Genomic DNA, 24,814 nt, shown 5'->3' with positions numbered 1-24,814 from the left:
TGATCCATTCATGTATTTCTCTGTCCTGATGAATGTCTTCTCTTCTCCCAGTGCGGAGGGCAGCCATGTCTCTGGTCAGAGTAACGGTCGGGACCCCCAGGCTCTGGCCAAGGCGGTGCAGATTCACCACGACACGCTGAGGACCATGTACTTCGCCTGAGCACCACCCCACACCACCATCACCGCACTTAAAGCACACATACACACATAAGCCCCGCCTGCCAGTCAAGGAGGGTTGCATCCCCCCACAACCAGTCAATCCGGACCTGACACTGTGTAGAGGGAAGAGGGGGGTGGGGGAAGCCCCCCGCAATGGACTGAGGATGCAGACAGATGCTGCTTTAAAACAAGAGAGGAAGAACTTGGCACTATTATGCAATATTAACCCAGCCAACTGCTTTTCCTGGGCACCCCAACTCCGCCCCCACCCTCCTCCAGTCCCTCCCTCCTTTTCTCCGGTCATGAAGGAGATCTGTTTTGATTCCGGATGTGTATGGTCAACGTTGCAGAAATCATTCCCTTTCGTCATCATGCCTTTTACATCAGCTCAGTTTTTAACGGCAGCACTTCCTGCCCTTTTTCGTGGTTAGTTCTGTTTTGACTTTTTCTTTCATCAAAGGTTGAGGAGAGAAGAAGAAAAGGATCAGGAGTGTGAAGGGTGGATCTCTATCGGTGCAGACCCATCACTGCGCACAAGCTTGACACTGGTATTTTCCTCTCCTTTCCTCTCCAGCTTTTTTTTTTTTTTTTAGCCAATGGTGACTTATCAAACGTGTGAGTGTGTCAATGGACACTGTGTGGTAGGAGAGGAACACAAGCTATTATTGTGAGCACAGTGCCACCTGGAGTCTAAACGGTGTAAATGCTCTCTTCAAAAGTCCCAACCTGTCTGGGGAATAAGCTATGATGCTAATCATATGATTTCCAACTCGTTATCATTTGACTTGAACCAATAAGTGCTGTGCGTATACGCTGGCACACATCATAGAGGGTAATACAATGATATCACACCCTAGGTCAGTCCCCTATGACATAGGTCTAATGTGCTGTCACATCAACTAACTACATTGCAATGTGACCCTGTTTTGAATTTTCTTTCCTGTACATCGTGTTTTGATATTTAAGGTGCTTGTTTTGTTGTTTGTTTTTTACCATTCTTTCCAGTATTTATTAGTATGCTCAAGATCTAGTAATTTAATATGAGACGAGCGTTTTTATTTCTGCATTCTTTCTATCTCATTGCTCTTTCGATCTATCCGCTCTCTTGGATTTTAATTTGTGGTGGAAGATCCTAAATTGAATGACTGATCATGTTGCTTTCTCCTAGTGCAATAATCTTTTAGCTGAGGGGAAGGAAGCTTCTTCTAGAAGATACGGTTTGAATATCTGGAAGTCTGTAGCAGTGAGTTACGAGAATGTAGCAGAACCCAGATCTCCTATGAGAACTCTGTTCACAAAATTGGCACTTACCCGTTGCTCCTCTTTATGAAGGGGAGTAGAGGGGTTCAGAGGTCTAATGGTTATGCCAGTGAGTGTGTTATGGGTTAGAAATCAAGTGCCTGGTTTTGGAAATGAACAGTTAAATGGAAGTTGTATCGATGGATTATGATGTGGAGATCCTAGCCTTTAAAATGTATTCAAACAAGGAAGTTAAAGGGCAAAATTTAGCTGGAGAAAGTTGACTAAGCTACATTTTGCCTCTTTTTTTGTTTCTTTTTTTTTGACAGACATTGCATCGCATTGAAATCCTCATGATAGAAAATATATATATATATTTTGTGTGTGTTAGTTTATCCTATTGTCTTTGCCTAATAGCAGCAGTATTTTAGCAGATCAAGTCGTGCTGCACTCTGTCTCTATCCTCATCAGACATGGATCTAGCTGCTATATCTACATGTACTCAAGGTGACTAAGAATCGAGGCATGCCTCAGTCATGAGCGGCAGGAGAGCAAAGCCGACGTTTCATTTTTTTTCTTCGCCATATAACTGAGCATCCAAACCAATAGTAGCTTAGCTGTCTTCTCGAGTCAACAATTCGACGAATCTTGGAAGTCCGGGAGACTGAGTGAGTGACTTGTGTGGTCGCTGCTTAGCTCCTCTGTGCTCTTTGACGTGAGGCATGCCTAGTGTTCAAGAGAGAGACAATAATCTGCACTAAAAGAAGTGTGTGTCAGACCGAACACATGCCTCTGGTGCTATGGGGGGTGGCCTCCTTGCCGCGCCCCTTTGAGAATTTGCAGTCTGAGTAGGCCTTTTGGGGGGGGTACAAATGTACTGTAGTAAACCTCCCAATGAGGTAAACGAGAGGGTCTTATGTGGGGCACTATAGGGATTCTTGTCCTAACTGTTAGTGGAAACAGTTGCCATTGAGAATCTCTTGTTTTGACGGTACAATGATACGAGGACACAGTTCTCAAGGCAAGGACTGCCCCAATAGGTGAACGGTAGTGTGGTCGGTCCAATGGTAGAATCCTGTGTCCCCCTGTAGTTGCATTTGACAGCCTTCCCAACTCTAGCCTTCCCCTGGCTGGAAGCCAATGAGTTTGAGCCTTCATGATCTTCACTAGTGTCCAAAAAGCCTTTTTAAAAAGCCAGATTGGAAGATGTGTATATGTACATTTCACATTATTGTAATGCTCACCACTTATTTTTGCTAACAAAAAAAAATCTAACATATGTAGTTATATAGTTAATCATCATAGTAATAATATCATTTAAGATAAACGGTAATAAAATATGTAAGAGTTGATAATGCAATAGACTGTTGACTCGTGTCCTGTGGCAATGTATAACATTAATTTGTTTATTTTGGCGTGCGTACATTGGCGGTGAATGTATTTCGACATGTAACGTGTGTCTGGATTGTTAGACTGTTATGGATTGGGATGTGGTGGACTTGTCTCCTCTGAGTTCTAGAAGTAAGAGGTGCTTCTATTTCTGGCACTCTTGGCAGCTGTTGTCAGATCTTCCCTGTTGTCATAGAATCCAAATGGAATCGTTAGACTTTTTTTAAGAGCATAATTGTTGTGATCCAGATCGTCTTTCTCAGGCGGGATTTGACGCCTGTAGAGTAGGGGGAGAGCGGGAGAAACCGGAATGAGATGGTTACCCTGACTGGTCATCATGAACGTTTAGTACCGATGTGGCCCGCAGTGTTTGAGGTTGAGCCTTGTGGGTTATGAGGCCCCTATAGAGCGAGACTTGGCCCGTAACTGTGGCTTTTCTCCACGCGCAACCAAGGGCACTTCTTGTGCTCCGGAATACAAAGCCGAAAGGCCTCCATTAAGTCTGCAATGTGACAGTCTATAATCTCATTTGTTTTTCCCCCACTTTCTCCTGACTTTTGCCTCCCATTGCCAGAGGACTACATTCCATAGCCAGTCGATCTGCCATCGGATTCCCCTGAGAAGTGGAGAAAAGATGGAAGACTAGAGGACAGAAGACGTTAAGTGTGTGTTGGTTGGTACGGAGTAGGGCATTGTAGTTAGATGGGTTTTTGTGCATGTGGCTGGTTCTGGTGTGTGTAAAGTGAGAAGTAGGGCTAAGTGCCATTTGAGGGAGGTGACGTGTCTGGATCGGGACATTGTTTAGCAAGCGACCAAGCGTAGCTCTCATCCAAGCTGACATTATGATGAACGTCAAGGACTACAGAACAGTCAGATTTTCCTGGGCAAAAGAACACAGGTTTACATATAGCAGATGTGTTCGCCTAACATCCTTATAACATTACAACTCCCTAAATCGTCGTCGGTAACGTTTTTCAGATGTTCGTTTTGTTTTCAGCAGTTTTTTTTTTTTTGTGTGCTTAGTTTATAGATATTTATGAGCAAGGCCTTTCTAGGTCTAAACCATCACCCCAGAGTTTCCTATACTCTATGGAAAAGTAGCTATATGTATAGTAGCTATGTATGTGTTCATTCCATTTACATGTGACGTACAGATGTACTGGATTTTGAGTTCTTTCTTTTCGGGGTAGAAGGTACATCTATGGCAGAGTGACGTTGGCCACAGAAAGTGCCTTTCTTAATGGTGGTGCTGTAAAACAAAAGTCAAATGGAAAATCAAAAAGACATCTATCTCATGTTTGAAGAAAAAAACGCCTGCGTTTTATGCACAGTACACACACACACACACACACACACACCAAGATTGATACTGAGGACCCGCAGTCTGTTTGTTAAAGTATATGATTGTGGTTGAGCGTTCACTTAGTGGTGCATTTTGAGTCTGGACCAATGGACTCGGTTGGTTGGTACAGTGGAACTTGAATTGACAAGTGAGGTCACATTTTAAACCGATGTGTGTGTGACACAGCCTTGCCCACGAATGACAAACATAGCACAGCACTTTATAGACTGCCACTCTCACTCAGACATAAAGCCAAGAGGTTTTCTGTCTCTGTTCCTCCTCCAATCCCCGCCTCCCAGATACAGTGGAGTATCGAGGACTTGTTTTTTATGTGAATGAGGAGATTTTCCTCCTCTGGGAAAGGGAATTGGATTACGACACCAAACAGTTGCTATCGCTACTAGGTGGTCATTTTAAAAGCGTGCCTCCAGCTCATGTGACTTCGCTGATGATGACTCTGTTTTGAGTCCGCCTGCATTTATATGGTTTCTCCTTAAGAATCTGAAACCACCAATGGTTTTTAAGTGTTACAGTGTAAGGCGTCCATATTAGGAAGTCGGCAGTTGTCTGGCCCATGGCATTCTCTCATCCTAGTGCAATGCCCTCGCCCTGCCGTGTGTCCGTCTTGTCCTTAATGGAAGGATAGTGGGCCCACTTTCGTTGGTGTTTTGGGGCAAGTTCGGGTGTAGAATAAGACTCTGAGGGTCTGTATGAGTCATTTGGGGTACCCGTCAGTCCAGGGGGGGGGGTGATACCTTTACAAGAGATTTAAAATAAAATATGCGCCTCACTTACCTTGGTATGCTGCATATGTTATACCACATGAGAGGAAAAACTGCAAATATTGCTTTGGTTATTACAGTATAATGCTTGATTAATACCTGATTATGATATTCTTGTAACTATTTTAGACAGACGTATAACTGCAAGATATTCTTGTTTTAGTTTTTTTGTCTTAACACTTATCTGACTTGAGCCGAGCGTTTTATTTTGTCGTCCTATTTAAATGTTGTACTTTTTAATATGTATATGAAATGAAAATATTTGATGCTGTATTTATTGAGTGTATAAACGAGCGGCCAGCTAGTCTCATTGGCAGCATGGTGGAGGTGGAGCTAGGGGACGAGGCCTTAAACCACCCCACCCCCCTCCATGTTGAAGCCTTATCCTCTCCAGACACGCAAGCACAGCGATGTGGTGGTGGGCGGACGAAGGGGCACAGTTGAGCAGGGGGACCTGTTTTTTTTTTAAATGAGGTATTAATTATGTAGACCCCTGCGTCTAGCTGTTTAGCTTTCTTGTTTGGCTCCTCGTGAAGGGAAGAGGCCTTCCTCCTCTTACCACCTTGTACTCCCTCTTCCCTCTCTCCCCGGTTCTCTCCTCCCATCTTGGTGAGGCCACCCCCACATGTTGCGTCTCATCTCCTGTAGGGTTAGGGGAACCTTTACTGAACCACATGGACTGAGCTGACCACTGACATCCTCATCCAGAGCTGCTAATATGTTAGCCATATAAACTCCCCTGGCCTGGTAGAGTACAGGTGGGTGAGAATAGAGGAGAAGGAGGGAATGATGGTGACTGTGCTCAGGCAGAGGATGTTAGGTGTGGCTTCTGTCCTTTCACGTTTCCCTTGTGCCAGAGACTTTTACACAAGGAAGGAGTGGAGTGTAAAGTCTCATTCCGCTCAACTACAAGCCTCCGCCTTAAGTGTGTTCTTACTTCGTTGTTGGGTTTTATTTACGACTACGGAACGCCGGAGTTGAGTACAAAAAAAATGGCCTAACTCCAAAATGGCATCCTCGTGTTTCTTTTCAAACCACTAATAGTGCTACAGTAGTTGTTGAGCCCCAACGTACAAAGTGTATGTTTCCCCACGTGTGTGGATGTAAGAACAAGAGCCCGAGGGTTCTGTGTGCTGACTTATACCTGTATAATGAATCAAGGTGTTGTAATAATTCATTGCTGTTCTGTTTGCCCACGGTGTCTGTTAGTTGTTCCAACCTCACTCTAGGGTCAGAGGTCAGAGGCATGGAGCTTGGAAGGGGTCGTCAACCCTGTTCAGAACTTTTTTTAATAGGCTTTTCTACCTAATACCCACAGACAAATCCTTTTTAGACATGTTGACTCCATTTAGCTATCTGTTTGATGTGCAAGCAGCTTGCTTTCAGTCTATTCGCAGTCCATGTTAAGATTTTGAAGAAACATTTGCTCGAGAGATTATCGGATGCTGTTTTCCCAATGTTACACTGGTTTGAAGACAGATCTCGTCAGTGGCCATGAATGCTGGACTTTTTAAAGGGTTCCCTATATGTTTCATCGGTATCTTGAGGTTATTTTTGTATTTGACGTGCGTCAGTTAGGATTGTGCGCTGTGATACCATTTTGAGTCCTGAGGCACCAGCTAAAATCAATGGGTGTTTGATGATTAGAACAAGGTAGCCACATGAGTTCCATGCCTCCATCTCTCTCCCTTACTACTCTGTATGTTTCAAACTCTCTGTTGTACCAACAGGTCATTTTTATTTCAGTTTTAATGTATTTTGTTTAATAATTCTTTCTTTTAGGCCTTCAGTTTTGCTTTGCTACAATTTGAAGTGTATCTTTCACTAATACTTGTAATAAAAAGCTTTGCTTTAAAACCTTTCGCTTCATGATATTTGTTTCTAGACCAAGCAGGCACACGTGATCAAACACACCCCTTTCATTTATGGTGAAGTATAGCTACTGGCTGTAGCCACTAGTCAGTTCTAGTGAAGGTAGATTCAGCACAGATGTAATGTTACTAAATGATTATGACATGTCATTGCACTGTGTTCGAATGCTATTATTCTTCTGATTCTATGTTGTTGCGCCAGACAGTTGCCTGTAGTGTAGACTGATTGTGTTATTTAGTCTCTTCATTTCAAGGAATGTAAAGAAATAGTCTTGAGAAGTAGAAGTCAGAACATATTTTTTGGTAAGTAAATCCTGTATGGTGTGGCAAAGGGAGTGTATATTACTGGAAACTTTTTTTCTAGGTTTACAAGTAAACTACCAGAATTGTGATAACTTTCAAGGAATATGGAATTTTTAAGTTATTCAAGTATAAATTACCATACATTTCCTGCTAATTACCAAAATTACAGTAACTTTAGCAATTTACCGGTAGCTTTGCAACCATACTCCTGTACAATGCATTATGATGCCGTTATAATGCATTGTAAGATTTGTCATAAGCATGTATGACTAGGACTAGGCTACAGGTTAGCCTAGCCTAGCCTACTTTGGAAATCTGAGCCTGTCACCGTTTCAGGTTAAGAACCATGAGAATGCAGAATACAATCTAGTCTACCAACTGAACTTCATTTTCCACCATTGCCTCAAATTAAATGAATCATAACAAACTGCTCGTAATGAAAATGGAAAGTGTACCCGGGTGCACTGAACCAGTTCAACCCTCCTGGAAAATATGGGAAGGATTGAATTGAAGCTCCTAAAATCCCATTTGTAGTCACATTTATCCTTCACTAAGGAAACTCATATCTCTCAGTGGAACAGTCAGTGCACAAAGACGGGGGTTGTGACAGTGGGCCAACAACCTCACATAACTGTCTGGAATGTAAAGTAATCAGGAGATCACATAAACATGTAAACTGCTGTCCAGAATGCATTGCAGCTACTACAGGCTCTGGTAGTCCCACGCAGCTACAGGGTTTTCGGTGTGCATGTTTAGGGCTTTTCCACCATAGCTAACATTTACCCCAGGTTTTTCACATTTCATGCTTCATTTGATAGACAGGTAGGTTTTCAGTCACATTTACGCGACAGTCATGACTACTACCGTCCTTCCTATTCTGTGTCGACCCGTTCCACCCATGGAAAAGATTAGAAAAGGTTGACTTTAAAGCATTATGTAACCTTTTCAATTGATCATGGCCAGGTTTCATACCCTACTATTTGACATGTGATGATAAGAAAACAAATGTAGAAACATCGGGAAGTGCTGGTTGGGTCATAACACTAGCAAAAATGTACATTTTAGTGGAAAGGAATTTCCCTTTGCTGCTGGAAGGATCTAGACCTGCATACATGTCTCTACAACCTTTGACTAATTAATTCAAGCTGTCTATTCATGTTGGTAGGAATGGCCACTACGAGTAGGAAGCCCGGTCAGCGTTACTGGATGACAGACTGGGAGACCAATAACAAGCTGCTCATGGACACGGCCGAGCACCAACGCCACCAATCACAGCAGACAAGGCAGGAGAGGCGGGCCCTGAGGCACCAGACAGCCTGTAAGGTACAGAGACTGAGAGACAGGGACTGATCTGGATGCCTGATGCCAGGCAGCAGGCGATGCATTGACAGAGAGATGATCAACTCATGTTCACATCTATACCCCATAATAACAAAGTAATACTGTGCGTGACCGTGGGCTCTTCGTCTGTCTGTCTGACACGCTGGGATGAGAGTGACAGCTGAGACAGGCTGGGTGACAGGATCAATGAGGTCACTGAGCAGAAGGACAGACTGCAGTTCTGCGTACAGGCAATGGAGATAGAGATCGAAGCTCTGACACAGGTCACTAATACTTCATATGGCAGTGGGAGAACTATTTAATGTTCAACTCCCTTTGCTTACAAAACACATAATCAACACGTATACTGTCGAACGCATGTCACAGAACACAATCTGTCAGTGTCCCTAATATGTTAGCTTCAGGAACCTCTCAAATTGCTTTGGGAATCTGCATTCCACTATGATATTTGTATGCATTGTCGTCTGTGTCGTCTGGTGCAGTAAACTCTACCTAAATCATACCCTTATTAAGTAAACTAATCGTAATCTAATTATGCCTGAGGGTGTTATTTTTGTTTTTTTCTGGAAGTATGTGTGCTTGTTGACAATGAATTATAGCACACATGTTTAATCATCTAGAGGATCTACAGGGGCTTGCAAAGGTTATTCACCCACTTGGCATTTTTCCTATTTTGTTGCCTTACAACCTGGAATTAAAATGGATTTTTGGGCCGTTTGTATCATTTGATTTACACAACATGCCTACCATTCTGAAGATGTGAAACAAACAAGAAATAAGACAAAAAAACAGAACTTGAGCGTGCATAACTATTCACCCCCCAAAGTCAATACTTTGCAGAGCCACCTTTTGCAGCAATTACAGCTGCAAGTCTCTTGGGGTATGTCTCTATAAGCTTGGCACATCTAGCCACTGGGATTTTTGCCCATTCTTCAAGACAAAACTGCTCCAGCTCCTTCAAGTTGAATGGGTTCCGCTGTTGTACAGCAATCTTGAAGTCATACCACAGATTAGCAATTGGATTGAGGTCTGGGCTTTAACTAGGCCATTCCAAGACATGTAAATGTCTCCCCTTAAACCACTCAAGTGTTGCTTTAGCAGTATGCTTAGGGTCATTGTCCTGCTGGAAGGTAAACCTCTGTCCCAATCTCAAATCTCTGGAAGACTGAAACAGGTTTCCCTCAAGAATTTCCCTGTATTTAGCACCATCCATCATTTCTTCAATTCTTACCAGTTTCCCAGTCCCTGCCGACAAAAAACATCCCCACAGCATGATGCTGCCACCATGCTTCACTGTGGAGATTTGGTTCTCAGGGTGATGAGAGGTGTTGGGTTTGCGCCCGACATAGTGTTTTCCTTGATGGCCAAAAAGCTCAATTTTAGTCTCATCTGACCAGAGTACCTTCTTCCATATGTTTGGGGAGTCTCCCACATGCCTCTCTCTCTCTCGCTCTCTCTCCCTCTCCCTCCCTCCCTCCCAGGTGGAAGAGGCAGAGTGGGCCCTGGAAGACATGGCCGTGCCCCTGGATTTGGTAGTGGAGTGTCTGACCCAGAGAGAGGGCCTGCAGGGAGAGCGAGCTGGTCAGTGACCCCCTACAGGGCCATCTGAAGAGGGAGGCCCAGATGATGACACCACGCAGCAAGAGCTGCAGCAGCACATCAACAAGGCCTTCGAGCAGGTCTGGTAAGCCAAGATAGAGATTTAACTGCCGTAGGTCTTTGGTTGTGTCTCAGGATATGGTTTCATTGATCCATGGAACATAAAAGGCTTCTGTCTAACACAGTTGTGTTGCTCTTAAAAATAAAGGATAATGCGATGTGAAACCGAAACGGGTGGGTGATACTGACATTTGGAGGCCTGTGTGAGGTCTTAAATTTCATTTCTCCATTGCTTCATGAAGACGTATTGCAGCAAATTTGACAGGAAACGTTCAAACTCCACTGTGTTCTGTAGCCTGTGTGCTGATGTATGCCTATAATTAGTATTTAGAATACTATAATAGACATTAACTATCTTATGAAGGTGTAAAAGGTCAGTCATTTTGGTCAGGGAGTTGGGCAGCCAGTGTTGTGATTCAAATATTGTGAAAGCAATCAGTTTGAAGATTATCTTCACAGTATTTTCATTAGCTAACTAGCCAGACAGTTTTATTAGAATTATTCCAATCTTTTTACAAATTAACTGCCAATATTCCATGCAAACAATGCAGTCAATCCACAGCCATACACTGGCTGAAATCAGTTGATGATATTTTAGAGTCTATTTATACAGAAAATGTCTAAAACACGTAGAAACTGTATTCAGAATTATATGACAATATTTTAGGTTGACAATTCTATTACACAATTTCTGATACATCACATGCCTTTCTTTTATTTTCCTGCATAAGTAAAAGCAAGAAAGTATCACCTATGCCTCTACTGCCATTCATTCCATTTCGATTTCTCCCTGTCCAAAACGGCTGCCATTATCATACCATTCTGGAACTGAGAGTTTGACATATCCCCTCTAGTAATTTAATAGAATCTCTACCGATGTATGCTTGTTTGTCTATAGTTCTATGGGGGGGATACATCTCATTTCCCTGAACAGTCTAGCATCAATAAAGTTTATTTCATTTTAAGCTGTCTCAAGGAAGCCCACCAACAGCTGACCTTTGACCTAACCAACAAGAGTGAAGGCCTGGATGTGAACCAATCGTGCCTGTCACTTACAGACAGGTCACCTGACATATCCTTCAAGCCTGACCCCACGTACCCACTAGGTAAGGACGGAACAGAGTAGTGCCTTGTCAACATGTGTAGAATAAAGGAGACGATAATGAGATGATCATGAGTGAAAATATACTGTATAGTTCTAGCATATTTCTAGGAATTTTGTTTTTCATAATTGTCATAACTAAATAATTTGATTCCGTGTTCAGATAGCAGAACACTCAAAGAAAGCAGAACACTCAATGTCAGACAAATTCTCAGCCTTTACCTAAATCTAGATGTATGGTCATTTGTACCACTAAACCTCTTCTGATCCTCTCAACCTAAAACATTTTCTAATTTATAACACAGTTCTTAGAGTGTACAGTACTTACCGATGTATAACTGTGGCTGATTTATGTCCTGTACCCTGCAGTGCCTCCACACACCAGGAGTCGGTGCAGTTCACCCACTACAACATGACCCAAGCTGAGGAGGCGATGCAGGCTTCCCTACAGCTGAGGGAGACCATGACCTATACAATGATACAGGTAGCAGAGGACTGATCTAGGATCGGTTTACCCTCCCCAAACTAACATTAACCATTAGAGGTAAAAAAAATAATAATAATTAAACACAAGACTGAGCTTAGATCAGTGTCTAATGGCAACTTCATCCTACTACTACAAAATAATGTGTGGGTGGGACTGTCTGTGTAACGGGGGAGGAGGAGAGGGATACATGTTATTAATAGCATATGAAGGCCTGGTCGGGGAATGGAAACAGGGGAAACTGGCTATGTGAAGAGAGTATGTGTGGATGTACAGTCAGAGACTGTTTTATGCAGTATGGAAATTGGTTCCATTAGGCGTTTAGGGCAACTCCCATAACAAACTAATAAAAAAATGGGTGGTTTGGTATTTCTAAGTGTTTTTGGACAGCAATTTAATAATATGCTTGCTGCCCATTTCAAACTGTATACGTGCCTGAGGCTGGTCGAGCCAGAGTGGATGCAAATCCCAGCCCATACCCTATTCTGCATCTCCCTCCTTCTCTGTCTCCCCTCTCATTTCACGCTAGCCCCGTTTGAATAAAAAGAAAATACTTGAAAAATAAATATATATAACACTGAACAAAAATATAAACGCAACATGCAACAATTTCAAAGATTTGACTGAGTTACAGTTCATATATGGAAATCAGTCAATTTAAATGAATTCATTGGGCTCTAATCTATGGATTTCACATGACTGGGAATAGGGACTGGTTTAGAAAACCAGTCAGTAACTGGTGTGACCACCATTTGGTGGCAATTGTGTACAGATCCTTGCGACATGGGGCTGTGCATTATCATGCTAAAACAGGAGCTGATGGCGTCGGATGAAAGGAACGACAATAGGCCTCAGGATCTTGTCACGGTATCGCAAATTGCCATCGATAAAATGCAGTTGTGTTCGTTGTCCTTAGCTTATGCCTGCTCATACATAACCCCATCTCCACAATGTTGACATCAGCAAACCATACGCTCTGTCTGCCATCTGCCTGGTACAGTTGAAACTGGGATTCATCCGTGAAGAGCACACTTCTCCATCGTGCCAGGGGCCATAGAAGGTAAGCATTTTCCCACTGAACTCGGTTACACCGCCGAACTGCAGTCAGGTCAAGACCCTGGTGAGGACGAGGAGCATGCAGATGAGCTTCCCTGAGACGGTCTCTGGCAGTTTGTGCAAAAATTATTCTGTTGTGCAAACCCACAGTTTCATCAGCTGTCTGGGTGGCTGGTCGCAGACCATCCCTCAGGTGAAGAAGAAGATGGATGTAGAGGTCCTGGGCTGGCTTGTTTACATGTTGTGGAAACGTGTCGCGCTCTACAGTTATGAGGCCGGGTTGGACATACTGCCAAATTCTCTAAAATGACGTTGGCCTCCAATAGAGAAATTACGTTGGCTTATGGTAGAGAAATGGATATTCAAAATTCAAAAGGCACTCACACATCTGAGCAATCTTTTTTGCAGGTGCATGGTAACAGTTGAACAAGATGAAGGACAAACCGCACACTGCTCTTGGTAGTATCACTGATCTTTAATAAGCTTACGTATCGGCCTCACGGTCTTCTTCAGAGCTTTTGTGAGTTAAAAAAAAATGTGCACCCTTATGTAGACCTAGTCCCACCCACATCCGTTCCACACATCGAAAGGGGTTGGAGGTGCAGGAAAAACAAATAAGTGCTACCAAATATAACAATATTCATGTAATAGATATTAAAATAAAGTGTGTAAAGACCCGCTAAAGCTGAAGAACACTCCGTAATGTTCACAACCACATATACTTTGAACTCGCGAAAAGTGGGAGATGCGGTCAAGAAACACTGGCATATTTTATCATCGGACCCAGTTTTGCCGGCTGAATTGAAAAATTCACCACTTATTGTGTATAGGAGAGGTCGCAATTTATGCGATAAATTGCTTTATGCCAAATGCAGGCCACAAAAGAAAATCAGCAAGGCTCTTTTATGCGCTCTTCCAAATGGAAGCTATAAATGCAGAGGATGCGCACAGTGCAACAATATGATGAAGTGTGAATATTTCTGCCATCCACATACAGGAAAACGGTTCCAAATAAATTACATTGTGTTCCACCACCCATGTTATTAACATTATTACATGCCCATGTGGGCTCTGTTATGTAAGTAAAACCTCTCGTTCTCTCAAACAGAGAATCAGTGAACATAAAAGTTCAACCGGGAGAAACGACATAATCCAGTCGCAGTATATTTTAAAGACCTACATTTCTACCTTTTAGATTTCGTGGCATAGAGGAAGTTAAGATATCAGACAGGGGAGGAGACATTAATAATAAACTGGGAATGTTTGGGGATTTTCACCCTCCAGACATTATTTCCGTAAAGGTCTTAATGATGAAATGCCTATGTACGTTATGTTGTGCATTTGAACATGAGTTATGCTCCTATTTAAGATTACTCCGATGTTTTTCGTACGATGTACCCAATGATTAATGAAAACTTGCTCGGTAGGTGTATGTCCTCATTGTGGTTTTATATATGTGTTTAATACGTCTTATTTACACACTTTATTCAAATATTTATGAAATGCATATTGTTACATTTGGTAATATTTATTTGTTTTTCCTGCGCCTCCAACCCCTTTCGATGCGTGGAACGGATGTGGTTGGGGCTAGGTCTACATAAGGGTGCACATTTTTTTTTTAACTCACAAAAGCTCTGATGAAGCTTATTATGGGGAAATTAATATTACATTCTCTAGCAACAGCTCTGGTGGACATTACTGCAGTCAGCATCCCAGTTGCGCACTCCCTCAACTTGAGACATCTGTGGCAGTGTGTTGTGTAACATATCTGCACATTTTAGAGTGGCCTTCTATTGTCCCCCAGCACAAGGTGCACCTGTGTAATGATCATGCCGTTTAATCAGATTGTTTATATGCCACAAAAAAATATGAATAATGTACAGTCCAGAATTATTGGCAGTCTTGATAAAGATTAGTAAAAAAGACTGTTTAAAATAAATAATGCAAGTACTGAGCAATATTGTATGCACATTTTTGGGGTGGAAATTGTATTATTTTATACTAATACAATTGCTCAGATAAAGAGATTGTGTTCAAAAACTAAAATGGGGTTTAAAATGATTGGCACCTCTGTTTTCAAAACTCTAGCACCCTTCCCCTGTGAGGATAACGACGCTGAACCTTTTTCTAAAATGTTTTATGAGATTGGAGAACCCATTGTGAGGGATCTTAGACCATTCCCCTATAAATAATCTTTCCAGATCCTTGATATCCTTTGTCTGCTCTGATGGACTGCCCTCTTCAAATCAAACCACAGGTTTTCAATGGGGTTCAAGTCTAATTGCTCCTGTAACTCTTTCTGGATAAGACCGTCTGCTAAATGACTAATGTAAATGTCCATAGACTGAGATGGCAATTGCAAAATGTTGATTTTTGTGGTCAATTAACCATTTCTTTGTGGATTCTGATTAGTGCTTGGGTTATTGTCTTGCTGGAAGATCCACTTCTGGCCAAGTGTCAGTCTCTTGGCAGAGGCAAAAAGGTTTTGGGTTAAAATGTCCTGGTACTTACTACTTGGTAAAAGTTCATGATGCCATCGACCTTAACAAGGGAAACCAGGACCAGTGGAAGCAAAATAGCCCCACAACATCAAAGATCCACCATCATATTTTACATTAGTATTCAGACCCTATGTTATGAGACTCGAAATTAAGCTCAGGTGCGTCCTGTTTCCATTCATCATCCTTGACATGTTTCTACAACTTGATTGGAGTCCACCTGTGGTAAATTCCATTGATTGGACATGATTTGGAAAGGCACACTCTTCTGTATACACTACCATTCAAAAGTTTGGGGTCACTAAGTAATGTCCTTGTTTTTTATAGAAAAACAAGTTTTTTGTCCATTAAAATAACATCTAATTGATCAGAAAACAGTGTAGACATTGTTAATGTTTTAAATGACTATTGTAGCTGGAAATGGTGGATTTGTTTTTATTTTATTGAATATCTACATAGGCGTACAGAGGCCCATTATCAGCAACCATTACTCCTGTGTTTCAATGGCACCTTATGTTAGCTAATCCAGGTTTATAATTTTAAAAGGCTTTTGATTCATTAGAAAACCCTTTTGCAATTATGTTAGCACAGCTGAAACTGTTGTCCTGATTAAAGAAGCAATAAAACTGTCCTTCTTTAGACTAGTTGAGTATCTGGAGCATCAGCATTTGTGGGTTCAATTACAGGCTCAAAATGACGAGAAAATCGTCCGTCTATTCTTGTTCTGTGAAATGAAGGCTATTCCATGTGAGAAATTGACAAGAAACTGAAGATCTTGTACAACGCTGTGTACCACTCCCTTCACAGAACAGCGCAAACTGGTTCTAACCAGAATAGAAAGAGGAGTGGGAGGCCCCGGGGCACAACTGAGCAAGAGGACAAGTACATTAGTGTTTAGTTTGAGAAAGATGCCTCACAAATCTTAAACTGTCAGCTTCATTAAATAGTACCTGCAAAACACCAGTCTCAATGTCAACAGTGAAGATGCTACTCCGGGATGCTGGCCTTCTAGGCAGAGTTGCAAAGAAAAAGCCATATCTCAGACTGGCCAATAAAATAAAAGATTAAGATGGGCAAAAGAACACAAACACTGGACAGAGGAAGTGTCACGATCGTTATAATGAGTGGACCAAGATGCAGCGTGGTATGGTTCCATCCTCTTTATTTTGAAGTGAAACTCAAAGAAAACAATAAATCGCAAAACGAAACGTGAAGCTACAATAGTGCTCACAGGCAACTATTGATGGTTAAGATCCCACATAGCACAATGGGGAAATGGCTGCCTAAATTTGATCCCCAATCAGAGACAACGATTAACAGCTGCCTCTGATTGAGAACCATACCAGGCCAACATAGAAATATAATCACCTAGATGACCCACCCTAGTCACACCCCGACCTAACCAACATAGAGAATAAAAAGCTCTTTCTGGTCAGGGCGTGACAGTACTCCAACCGCAAAACCTGACTCAATAGGGGAGGGTCCGGGTGGGCATCTACCGTCGGGGGCAGTAGATGCCCACACCGCTCGTGGAGATACCCACTCCGCTCGTGGAGACGCCATCTTCAATGGCGGCTCTGGTGCGGGGATTGTCGCCGGAGGAACCGGACCGCAAATCGTCCAGTAAAGGTGGCACCGGGCTGGTGACACGCACCTCAGGGCGAATGCGGGGAAGAGGCACAGGACGTACTGGACTGTGGAGGCACACTGGAGGCCTGATGCGTGGGACTGGTACAGGTGGCACCGGGCTGGTGACACGCACCTCAGGGCAAGTGCGGGGAGGAGGCACAGGACGTACTGGACTGTGGAGACGCACTGGAGGTCTGGAGCGTAGAGATGGCACAACGCGTCTTGGACAAATGACCACCTTCGCACGGCAAGTGCGGGAAGCTGGCACAGGACGCACTGGGCTGTGAAGGCGCACTGGGGATACAGCGCGTAGAGCCGGCCAGGATATCCTGGACCGAAGAGGCTCACTGGAGACCAAGCGTGCTGAGCCGGCACAACCCGTCCTGGACAGATACCCACTTTAGCACTACAAGTGCGAGGAGTTGGCACAGAACGCACCGGGCTGTGAATGCAAACTGGAGACACAGTGCGTATCACCCCAAAACATGATGCCTGGTCACACGCTCCCCACGGTGAGTATGGGGATTTGGCTCTGGTTCAAAACATGGCTCTGCCAACCACCCCGTGTGCCACCCCAAATACATTTTTTGAGGCTGCCTCTCGGGCTTCCGTCGTAGCCGCGAACCCCGGTGTCGTCATTGTTGTTCCCTTGCTGCCTCTATCTGCTCCCATGGAAGGCGATCCTTTACGGCCAGGATCTCCTCCCACGTCCAGGATCCCTTACCGTCCAAGTTATCCTCCCATGTCTGCTCCTCCTGGCCACGCTGCTTGGTCCGTTTGTGGTGGGATCTTCTGTCACGATCGTTATAATGAGTGGACCAAAATGCAGCGTGGTATGGTTCCATCCTCTTTATTTTGAAGTGAAACTCAAAGAAAACAATAAATCACGAAACGTGAAGCTACAATAGTGCTCACAGGCAACTATGCATAGTCAAGATCCCACAAAGCACAAAGGGGAATGGCTGCCTAAATATGATCCCCAATCAGAGACAACGAGAGACAGCTGCCTCTGATTGGGAACCATACCAGGCCAACATAGAAATATAATCACCTAGATGACCCACCCTAGTCACACCCCGACCTAACCAACATAGAGAATAAAAAGCTCTCTATGTTCAGGGAATGACAGGAAGACTGGAAAAAGTGTTATGGACAGACTAATCTAAGTTTGAGGTGTTCGGATCACAAAGAAGAACGTTTGTGAGAAGCAGAAAAAATGAAAAGATGCTGGAGGAGTGTTTTACGCAATCTGTCAAGCATGATAGAGGGAATGTGATGGTCTGGGGGTGCTTTGTTGGTGGTAAAGTGGGAGATTTGTACAGGGTAAAAGGGATCTGGAAGAAGAAGGATGTCACTCCATTTTGCAATGCCATGCCATATCCTGTGGACAGCGCTTAATTGGAGCCTGTTTCCTCCTACAACAGGACAATGACCCATAGCACAGCTCCAAACTATGCAATAACTATTTAGGGAAGAAGCTGTCAGCTGGTATTCTGTTTATAATGGAGTGGCCTGCACAGTCACCGGATCTCAACCGTATTGAGCTGTTGTGGGAGCCGCTGAACATATGGTACGCACTGTAAGAAGTGCCCATCCAGCCAATCCAACTTGTTCGAGGTTCTTCAGGAAGCATGGGGTGAAATCTTGAGATCACCTCAACAAATTGACAACTAGAATGCCAAAGGTCTGCAAGGCTGTAATTGCTGCAAATGGAGGATTTTTTTATGAAAGCAAAGTTTGAAGGACCCAATTATTATTTCAATTAAAAATCCTTATTTATAACCTTGTCAACATCTTGACTATATTTCCTATTAATTTTGCAACTCATTTCATGTATGTTTTCATGGAAAACAAGGACATTTCTAAGTGACCCCAAACTTTTGAACTATAGATATATACACTGCTCAAAAAAATAAAGGGAACAATAAAATAACACATCCTAGATCTGAATGAATGAAATATTCTTATTAAATACTTTTTTCTTTACATAGTTGAATGTGCTGACAACAAAATCACACAAAAATTATCAATGGAAATCAAATGTATCAACCCATGGAGGTCTGGATTTGGAGTCACACTCAAAATTAAAGTGGAAAACCACACTACAGGCTGATCCAACTTTGATGTAATGTCCTTAAAACAAGTCAAAATGAGGCTCAGTAGTGTGTGTGGCCTCCACGTGCCTGTATGACCTCCCTACAATGCCTGGGCATGCTCCTGATGAGGTGGCGGATGGTCTCCTGAGGGATCTCATCCCAGACCTGGACTAAAGCATCCGCCAAATCCTGGACAGTCTGTGGTGCAACGTGGCGTTGGATGGAGCGAGACATGGATGTCCCAGATGTGCTCAATTGGATTCAGGTCTGGAGAACGGGCGGGCCAGTCCATAGCATCAATGCCTTCCTCTTGCAGGAACTGCATTGTCTTGCATTAGGAGGAACCCAGGGCCAACCGCACCAGCATATGGTCTCACAAGGGGTCTGAGGATCTCATCTCGGTACCTAATGGCAGTCAGGCTACCTCTGGCGAGCACATGGAGGGCTGTGCGGCCCCCCAAAGAAATGCCACCCCACACCATGACTGACCCACCGCCAAACCGGTCATGCTGGAGGATGTTGCAGGCAGCAGAACGTTCTCCACGGCGTCTCCAGACTCTGTCAAATGTGCTCAGTGTGAACCTGCTTTCATCTGTGAAGAGCACAGGGCGCCAGTGGCGAATTTGCCAATATTGGTGTTCTCTGGCAAATGCCAAACGTCCTGCACGGTGTTGGGCTGTAAGCACAACCCCCACCTGTGGATTTCGGGCCCTCATACCACCCTCATGGAGTCTGTTTCTGACCGTTTGAGCAGACACATGCACATTTGTGGCCTGCTGGAGGTCATTTTGCAGGGCTCTGGCAGTGCTCCTCCTGCTCCTCCTTAGCGGTCCTGCTGCTGGGTTGTTGCCCTCCTACGGCCTCCTCCACGTCTCCTGGTGTACTGGCCTGTCTCCTGGTAGCGCCTCCATGCTCTGGATACTACGCTGATAGACACAGCAAACCTTCTTGCCACAGCTCGCATTGATGTGCCATCCTGGATGAGCTGCACTACCTGAGCCACTTGTGTGGGTTGTAGACTCCGTCTCATGCTACCACTAGAGTGAAAGCACCGCCAGCATTCAAAAGTGACCAAAACATCAGCCAGGAAGCATAGGAACTGAGAAGTGGTCTGTGGTCACCACCTGCAGAACCACTCCTTTATTGGGGGTGTCTTGCTAATTGCCTATAATTTCCACCTGTTGTCTATTCCTTTTGCACAACAGCATGTGAAATTTATTGTCAATCAGTGTTGCTTCCTAAGTGGACAGTTTGATTTCACAGAAGTGTGATTGACTTGGAGTTACATTGTGTTGTTTAACTGTTCCCTTTATTTTTTTGAGCAGTGTATATATATATATAGTGTAGTGCATATAATAATAATAATAATATGTATATATATTTGGTCCCACAGATGACAGTTTATTGTATAGTGGCCAGATGGAAGCCACTCCTCAGTAAAAGGCACATGACAGCCTGCTTGGAGTTTGCCAAAAGGCACCTAAATACTCTCAGACCATGAGCAACAAGCTTCTCTGGTGTGATGAAACCATCATTGAACTCTTTGGCCTGAATGCCAAGTGTCACGTCTGGAGGAAACCTGGCACCATCCCCACGGTGATGGATGGTGGTGGCAGCATCATGCTATGGGGATGTTTTTCAGTGGCAGGGACTGGGATAATATTCAGGATTGAGGGAAAGATGAACAGAGTAAAGTAAGAAGAGAGATCCTTAAGGAAAACCTACTCTAGAGCTCTCAGGACCTTAGACTGGGGCGACGGTTCACCTTCCAACAGGACAACGACCCTAAGCACACAGCCAATGCAATGCAAGAGGGGCTTCAGGATAATTCTCTGAATGTCCTTGAGTGGCCAGATCCCGGACTTGAACTCGATCTAACATCTCTGGAGAGACCTGAAAATAGCTGTGCATTGACACTCCCCATCCAACCTGACAGAGCTTGAGAGGATTTGCAGAGAAGAATGGGAGAAACTCCCCAAATACAGGTGTGCCAAGCTTGTAGCGTCATACCCAAGAAGACTCGAGGCTGTAATTGCTATTGAAATTACAGTTTTATTTTATTTTTTAATACATTGGCTAACATTTCTAAAAACCTGTTTTTGCTTTGTCATTATGAGGTATTGCGTGTACAGTAGACAGATTTTTTTTTTGGTATCCATTTTAGGATAAGGCTGTAACGTAACAAATTGTGGAAAAAGTCAAGGAGTCTGAATGCTTTGCGAATGCACTGTGTGCTTCTGCATATGCTCGCGTGCGTGCCCAAAGAGCTCTATTTTCATGTCATCTGACCATAGCACCGGTTCCAAGGGCGTTCATCAAACTCCAGGCGGTGCTATTATTATATACGCCTTAGCTCAGTATTTGTATTATTTATTTTAAACAGCCTTTTTTGCTAATCTTTATCAAGAATAACCCCACGCGGGTAAGGGGCGCGGCTCTGTTGCGACCTGCAGTGTGTGTGACGTTTGGTGTGGCGTAATTATTATTTTTTTTAAACGGCACTTTAAATGTGTACATGACACTGCAACAAAATGTCCCCATGGGGACAATAAAGTCAGTAAGTAAGTAAGAATGGCAATAATTATGGACATGAATGTATTGCAAAGACACCAGTAAGTGGACTTCAGTAACTGTTGTTTTGGAATACTGGTGTAGGGGATTGTTTAAGCTGAGGACATATGGGTTTATTTTAAAGGCATGCGTTAGCACTTGTTTACTTGGCTCAGGCCGAAGCGGTGTAAACTGTATCCGAAGACTATCATCCTGATCGATATACAGTACAGAAGCATTCAACAGGAACGGGAGTCTGATCTATAAATGCTGTATATCATCTTTACGAGGGGATTGTAATGTGTGCCGGAGGGTTGTTGGTATTCTCCATCACACAGTCGTAAGAGGACATTGTCACCCCCTTTGAAAACATAATAAGCATGTTTTTGGGATAAGCTTTAAGGACTTGTTACTTTTTTTTTAACTGCCATGATTGGCCATTTTCATGAACCGAGGTGTATCTGACTTAGTATAGCAACATCATCCTCTCCCAGAGTGTCTCAGAGTAGGACTGCTAATCTACTGTAGGATCAGGTCCATATAATCTTATTCATTTGGATCTAAAAGGCAGGACTGATCCTATATCAGCACACCTACTCTGAGACTTTCTGAATACGGGCCCCATATTCGTTATAACTGCGCCATAAGACTCTTATTCATATCTCTCTCCTCTGTGTGGTGTCTGATGCCCCCATCTCTTATGTCCCTTCAGAGCCAGAATGACATGGAGGGGCAGCGGATCACCACTGGGTTCAACCAGCGCAAGAGGGCCCACCAGCTCCAGTGGGCCTGCAGTCAGCTGCACTGGCAGCACACGGCTGTGAGTACAGAGTCCTGTTCATTAGGGCACACAATGGAAAATGTATTTCAATGCAAAATTCTGCTTTGACTAAATATTGATATTGAGGACAGACATATATAGAGGCCTGGGGAAGACCACCATGTATCCAGAGCTAAGCCTTAGAAATTCTCTTGTTAAGCATTAATGACATGCATAGCTCTTCCACCGGGCCCTTCTCATGCTATACATCCACTAAACCCATTAGACCTCCTTCCCCCCGTCTGACCTAAAGCTGCTCTCCCCACCCTTCAACTGATCTCTCTTCTAATCAGTGCAGCACAGCCATTTTCCTTTGTTCGCGCTCCGCTGGGCTCCATCCATCTCCATAGACATGAATACCTATAGTCCTGGTAAGGAAGTCCACTCCGGGGGCAATAACAATAGCAGTGTCTGGAATGCACAGGGAGAGATTAGATAAGACAGGGGTCAATGCAGGGAAGTCAGATCACCTAGGTTTCTCATGAATGTGTTATGGATCAGTAACGTCATATATACAGTAGATCTGAACAAGAAGTGGAATTTATGAATCAGCTATTGTGTGAGAGCTAGAAGCTAGGACAAGAACCGTAGAGAGCAAAGATGGTGATACGATAGTATTGACTAGAGTAGAGCTTCGAAAGCAAAGAGGACAATTCTAGATGGCCCTTCTTAGCTGCGGGAGGTTTCTCCGGCTTCTCAGTGCTGACTCTGTGCTCTGTTGGCTCTGTCTGTCCCACCAGACCAGAGAGAAGATCACAGAGCTGTTGAGGGGCATCCATTGTCTGGAGCTGTGTCTCTGTTTGTCATATTATACTGAACATAAATTGAAAGACAATATGTAAAGTGTTGGTCCCATGTTTCATGAGCTGAAATAAAAGATGTCATAACTTTTCCATACGCTAAAAAATCTATTTCTCTCAAATTGTGTGCACAAATTGGTTTACATCCCCATTAGTGAGCATTTCTCCTTTGACAAGTTAATCCATCCACCTGACAGGTGTGGCATATCAAGAAGCCATTTAAACAGCATGATAATTACACAGGTGCACCTTGTGCTGGGGACAATAAAAGGCCACTCTAAAATGAGTAGTTTTGTCACACAACACAATGGCACAGATGTCTCAAGTTTTGAGGGAGTATGCAATTGGCATGCTGACTGCAGGAATATCCACCAGAGCTGTTGCAATATAACATTGTTTGGCCTCACAACCGCAGACCACATGTAAGCTCCACATCCAGATTCTTCACCTGCGGGATCGTCTGAGACCAGCCGATGTCTCTTTTAAAAAATCATTTCACCTTTATTTAACCAGGTAGGCCAGTTGAGAACAAGTTGTCATTTACAACTGCGGCCTGGCCAAGATAAAGCAAAGCAGTGCAACACAAACAACAACACAGAGTTACACATGGAATAAACAAACGTACAGTCAATAACACAATAGGAAAAAATCTATATACAGTGTGTGTGCAGATGAGGTAAGATTAGAGAGGTAAGGCAATAAATAGGCCGTAGTGGCAAAATAATTACAATTTAGCAATTAAACACTGGAGGAAAGTGTTAAAAAATGTATTATTATTTGACCATGCTGGTCATTTATGAACATTTTAATATCTTGGCCATGTTCTGTTATAATCTCCACCCGGCACAGCCAGAAGAGGACTGGCCACCCCTCATAGCCTGGTTCCTCTCTAGGTTTCTTCCTAGGTTTTGGCCTTTCTAGGGAGTTTTTCCTAGCCACCGTGCTTCTACACCTGCATTGCTTGCTGTTTGGGGTTTTAGGCTGGGTTTCTGTACAGCACTTTGAGATATCAGCTGATGAACGAAGGGCTATATAAATACATTTGATTTGATTTAAAGCCCTTTTGTGGGGAAAAACTCATTCTGATTGGATAGGCCTGGCTTACCAGTGGCTGCGACCCTGCTCTGTTATGTGAAATCCTTAAATTAATGAATGTATTTTAATTAATTGACTGATTTTATTTGTGTTCAGTATATAATGTGTGTCTACCTTGACTGTGATCTCTTTAGGTGCATTCTGGACTGGTGGAAGAGGCTAAGCAGTTGGGAGCCACCATAGGAGTGTTACAGCAGAATCTAGCCAAGTCTATGTGAGTGTTTGTGTTATTGAGTTGCTATGAACGTGAGCACATATATCCGCCCTGTATGACTCTTTCACAGCATATTGAACATATGATGTGCTCCCTTTCATAGCACATTGGCCTTTAATGTAAGGACTTCCCCACACCATTTAACCCTGTGTTGCTGTTCTGTGACACTGTGTACCAGGCACTCTCTGCAGTCCCTAGAGGAGCAAACAGGCCTGTATGCGAGACGACCTGTCCAGGAAGCATGGGGGCCCTGGAGCTGGAGCAGCGCAGCGACTTCATCCGCCAGCACCTGGAGACCCTGTCTGAGGCTGAGACAGCTGTCCCCATGCCCGGCTTGACCAGAGAGATGTACTGATGAGGTGGACACACACATGAACTCACACAC

At 43.6% G+C, this 24,814-nt stretch overlaps 1 protein-coding gene and 1 pseudogene across 2 annotated transcripts in view; both read left to right on the top strand.

Annotated features, from left to right (window-relative positions):
- LOC110516971 (protein argonaute-3) overlaps nt 1–6,768 on the top strand; it is a 47,774-nt gene extending 41,006 nt beyond the window's left edge. For both annotated transcript variants that reach the window (XM_036973734.1, XM_036973733.1), the window contains exon 19: nt 52–6,768. In XM_036973734.1, coding sequence (XP_036829629.1) covers nt 52–160 — 109 coding nt within the window. In that variant the 3' untranslated portion in view covers nt 161–6,768. The remainder of the gene's footprint in view (nt 1–51) is intronic.
- Nucleotides 6,769–8,252: 1,484 nt separating this feature from the next.
- Nucleotides 8,253–24,784, top strand: LOC118944661 (annotated as a pseudogene).
- Nucleotides 24,785–24,814: the final 30 nt, after the last annotated feature.

Source organism: Oncorhynchus mykiss, chromosome 3 (genome assembly GCF_013265735.2).
Source record: "Oncorhynchus mykiss isolate Arlee chromosome 3, USDA_OmykA_1.1, whole genome shotgun sequence".
In the NCBI taxonomy this organism is placed as follows: domain Eukaryota; kingdom Metazoa; phylum Chordata; class Actinopteri; order Salmoniformes; family Salmonidae; genus Oncorhynchus; species Oncorhynchus mykiss.
The sequence above is the reverse complement of the archived record's forward strand: the minus strand, read 5'-3'. Positions and strand labels throughout refer to the sequence as shown.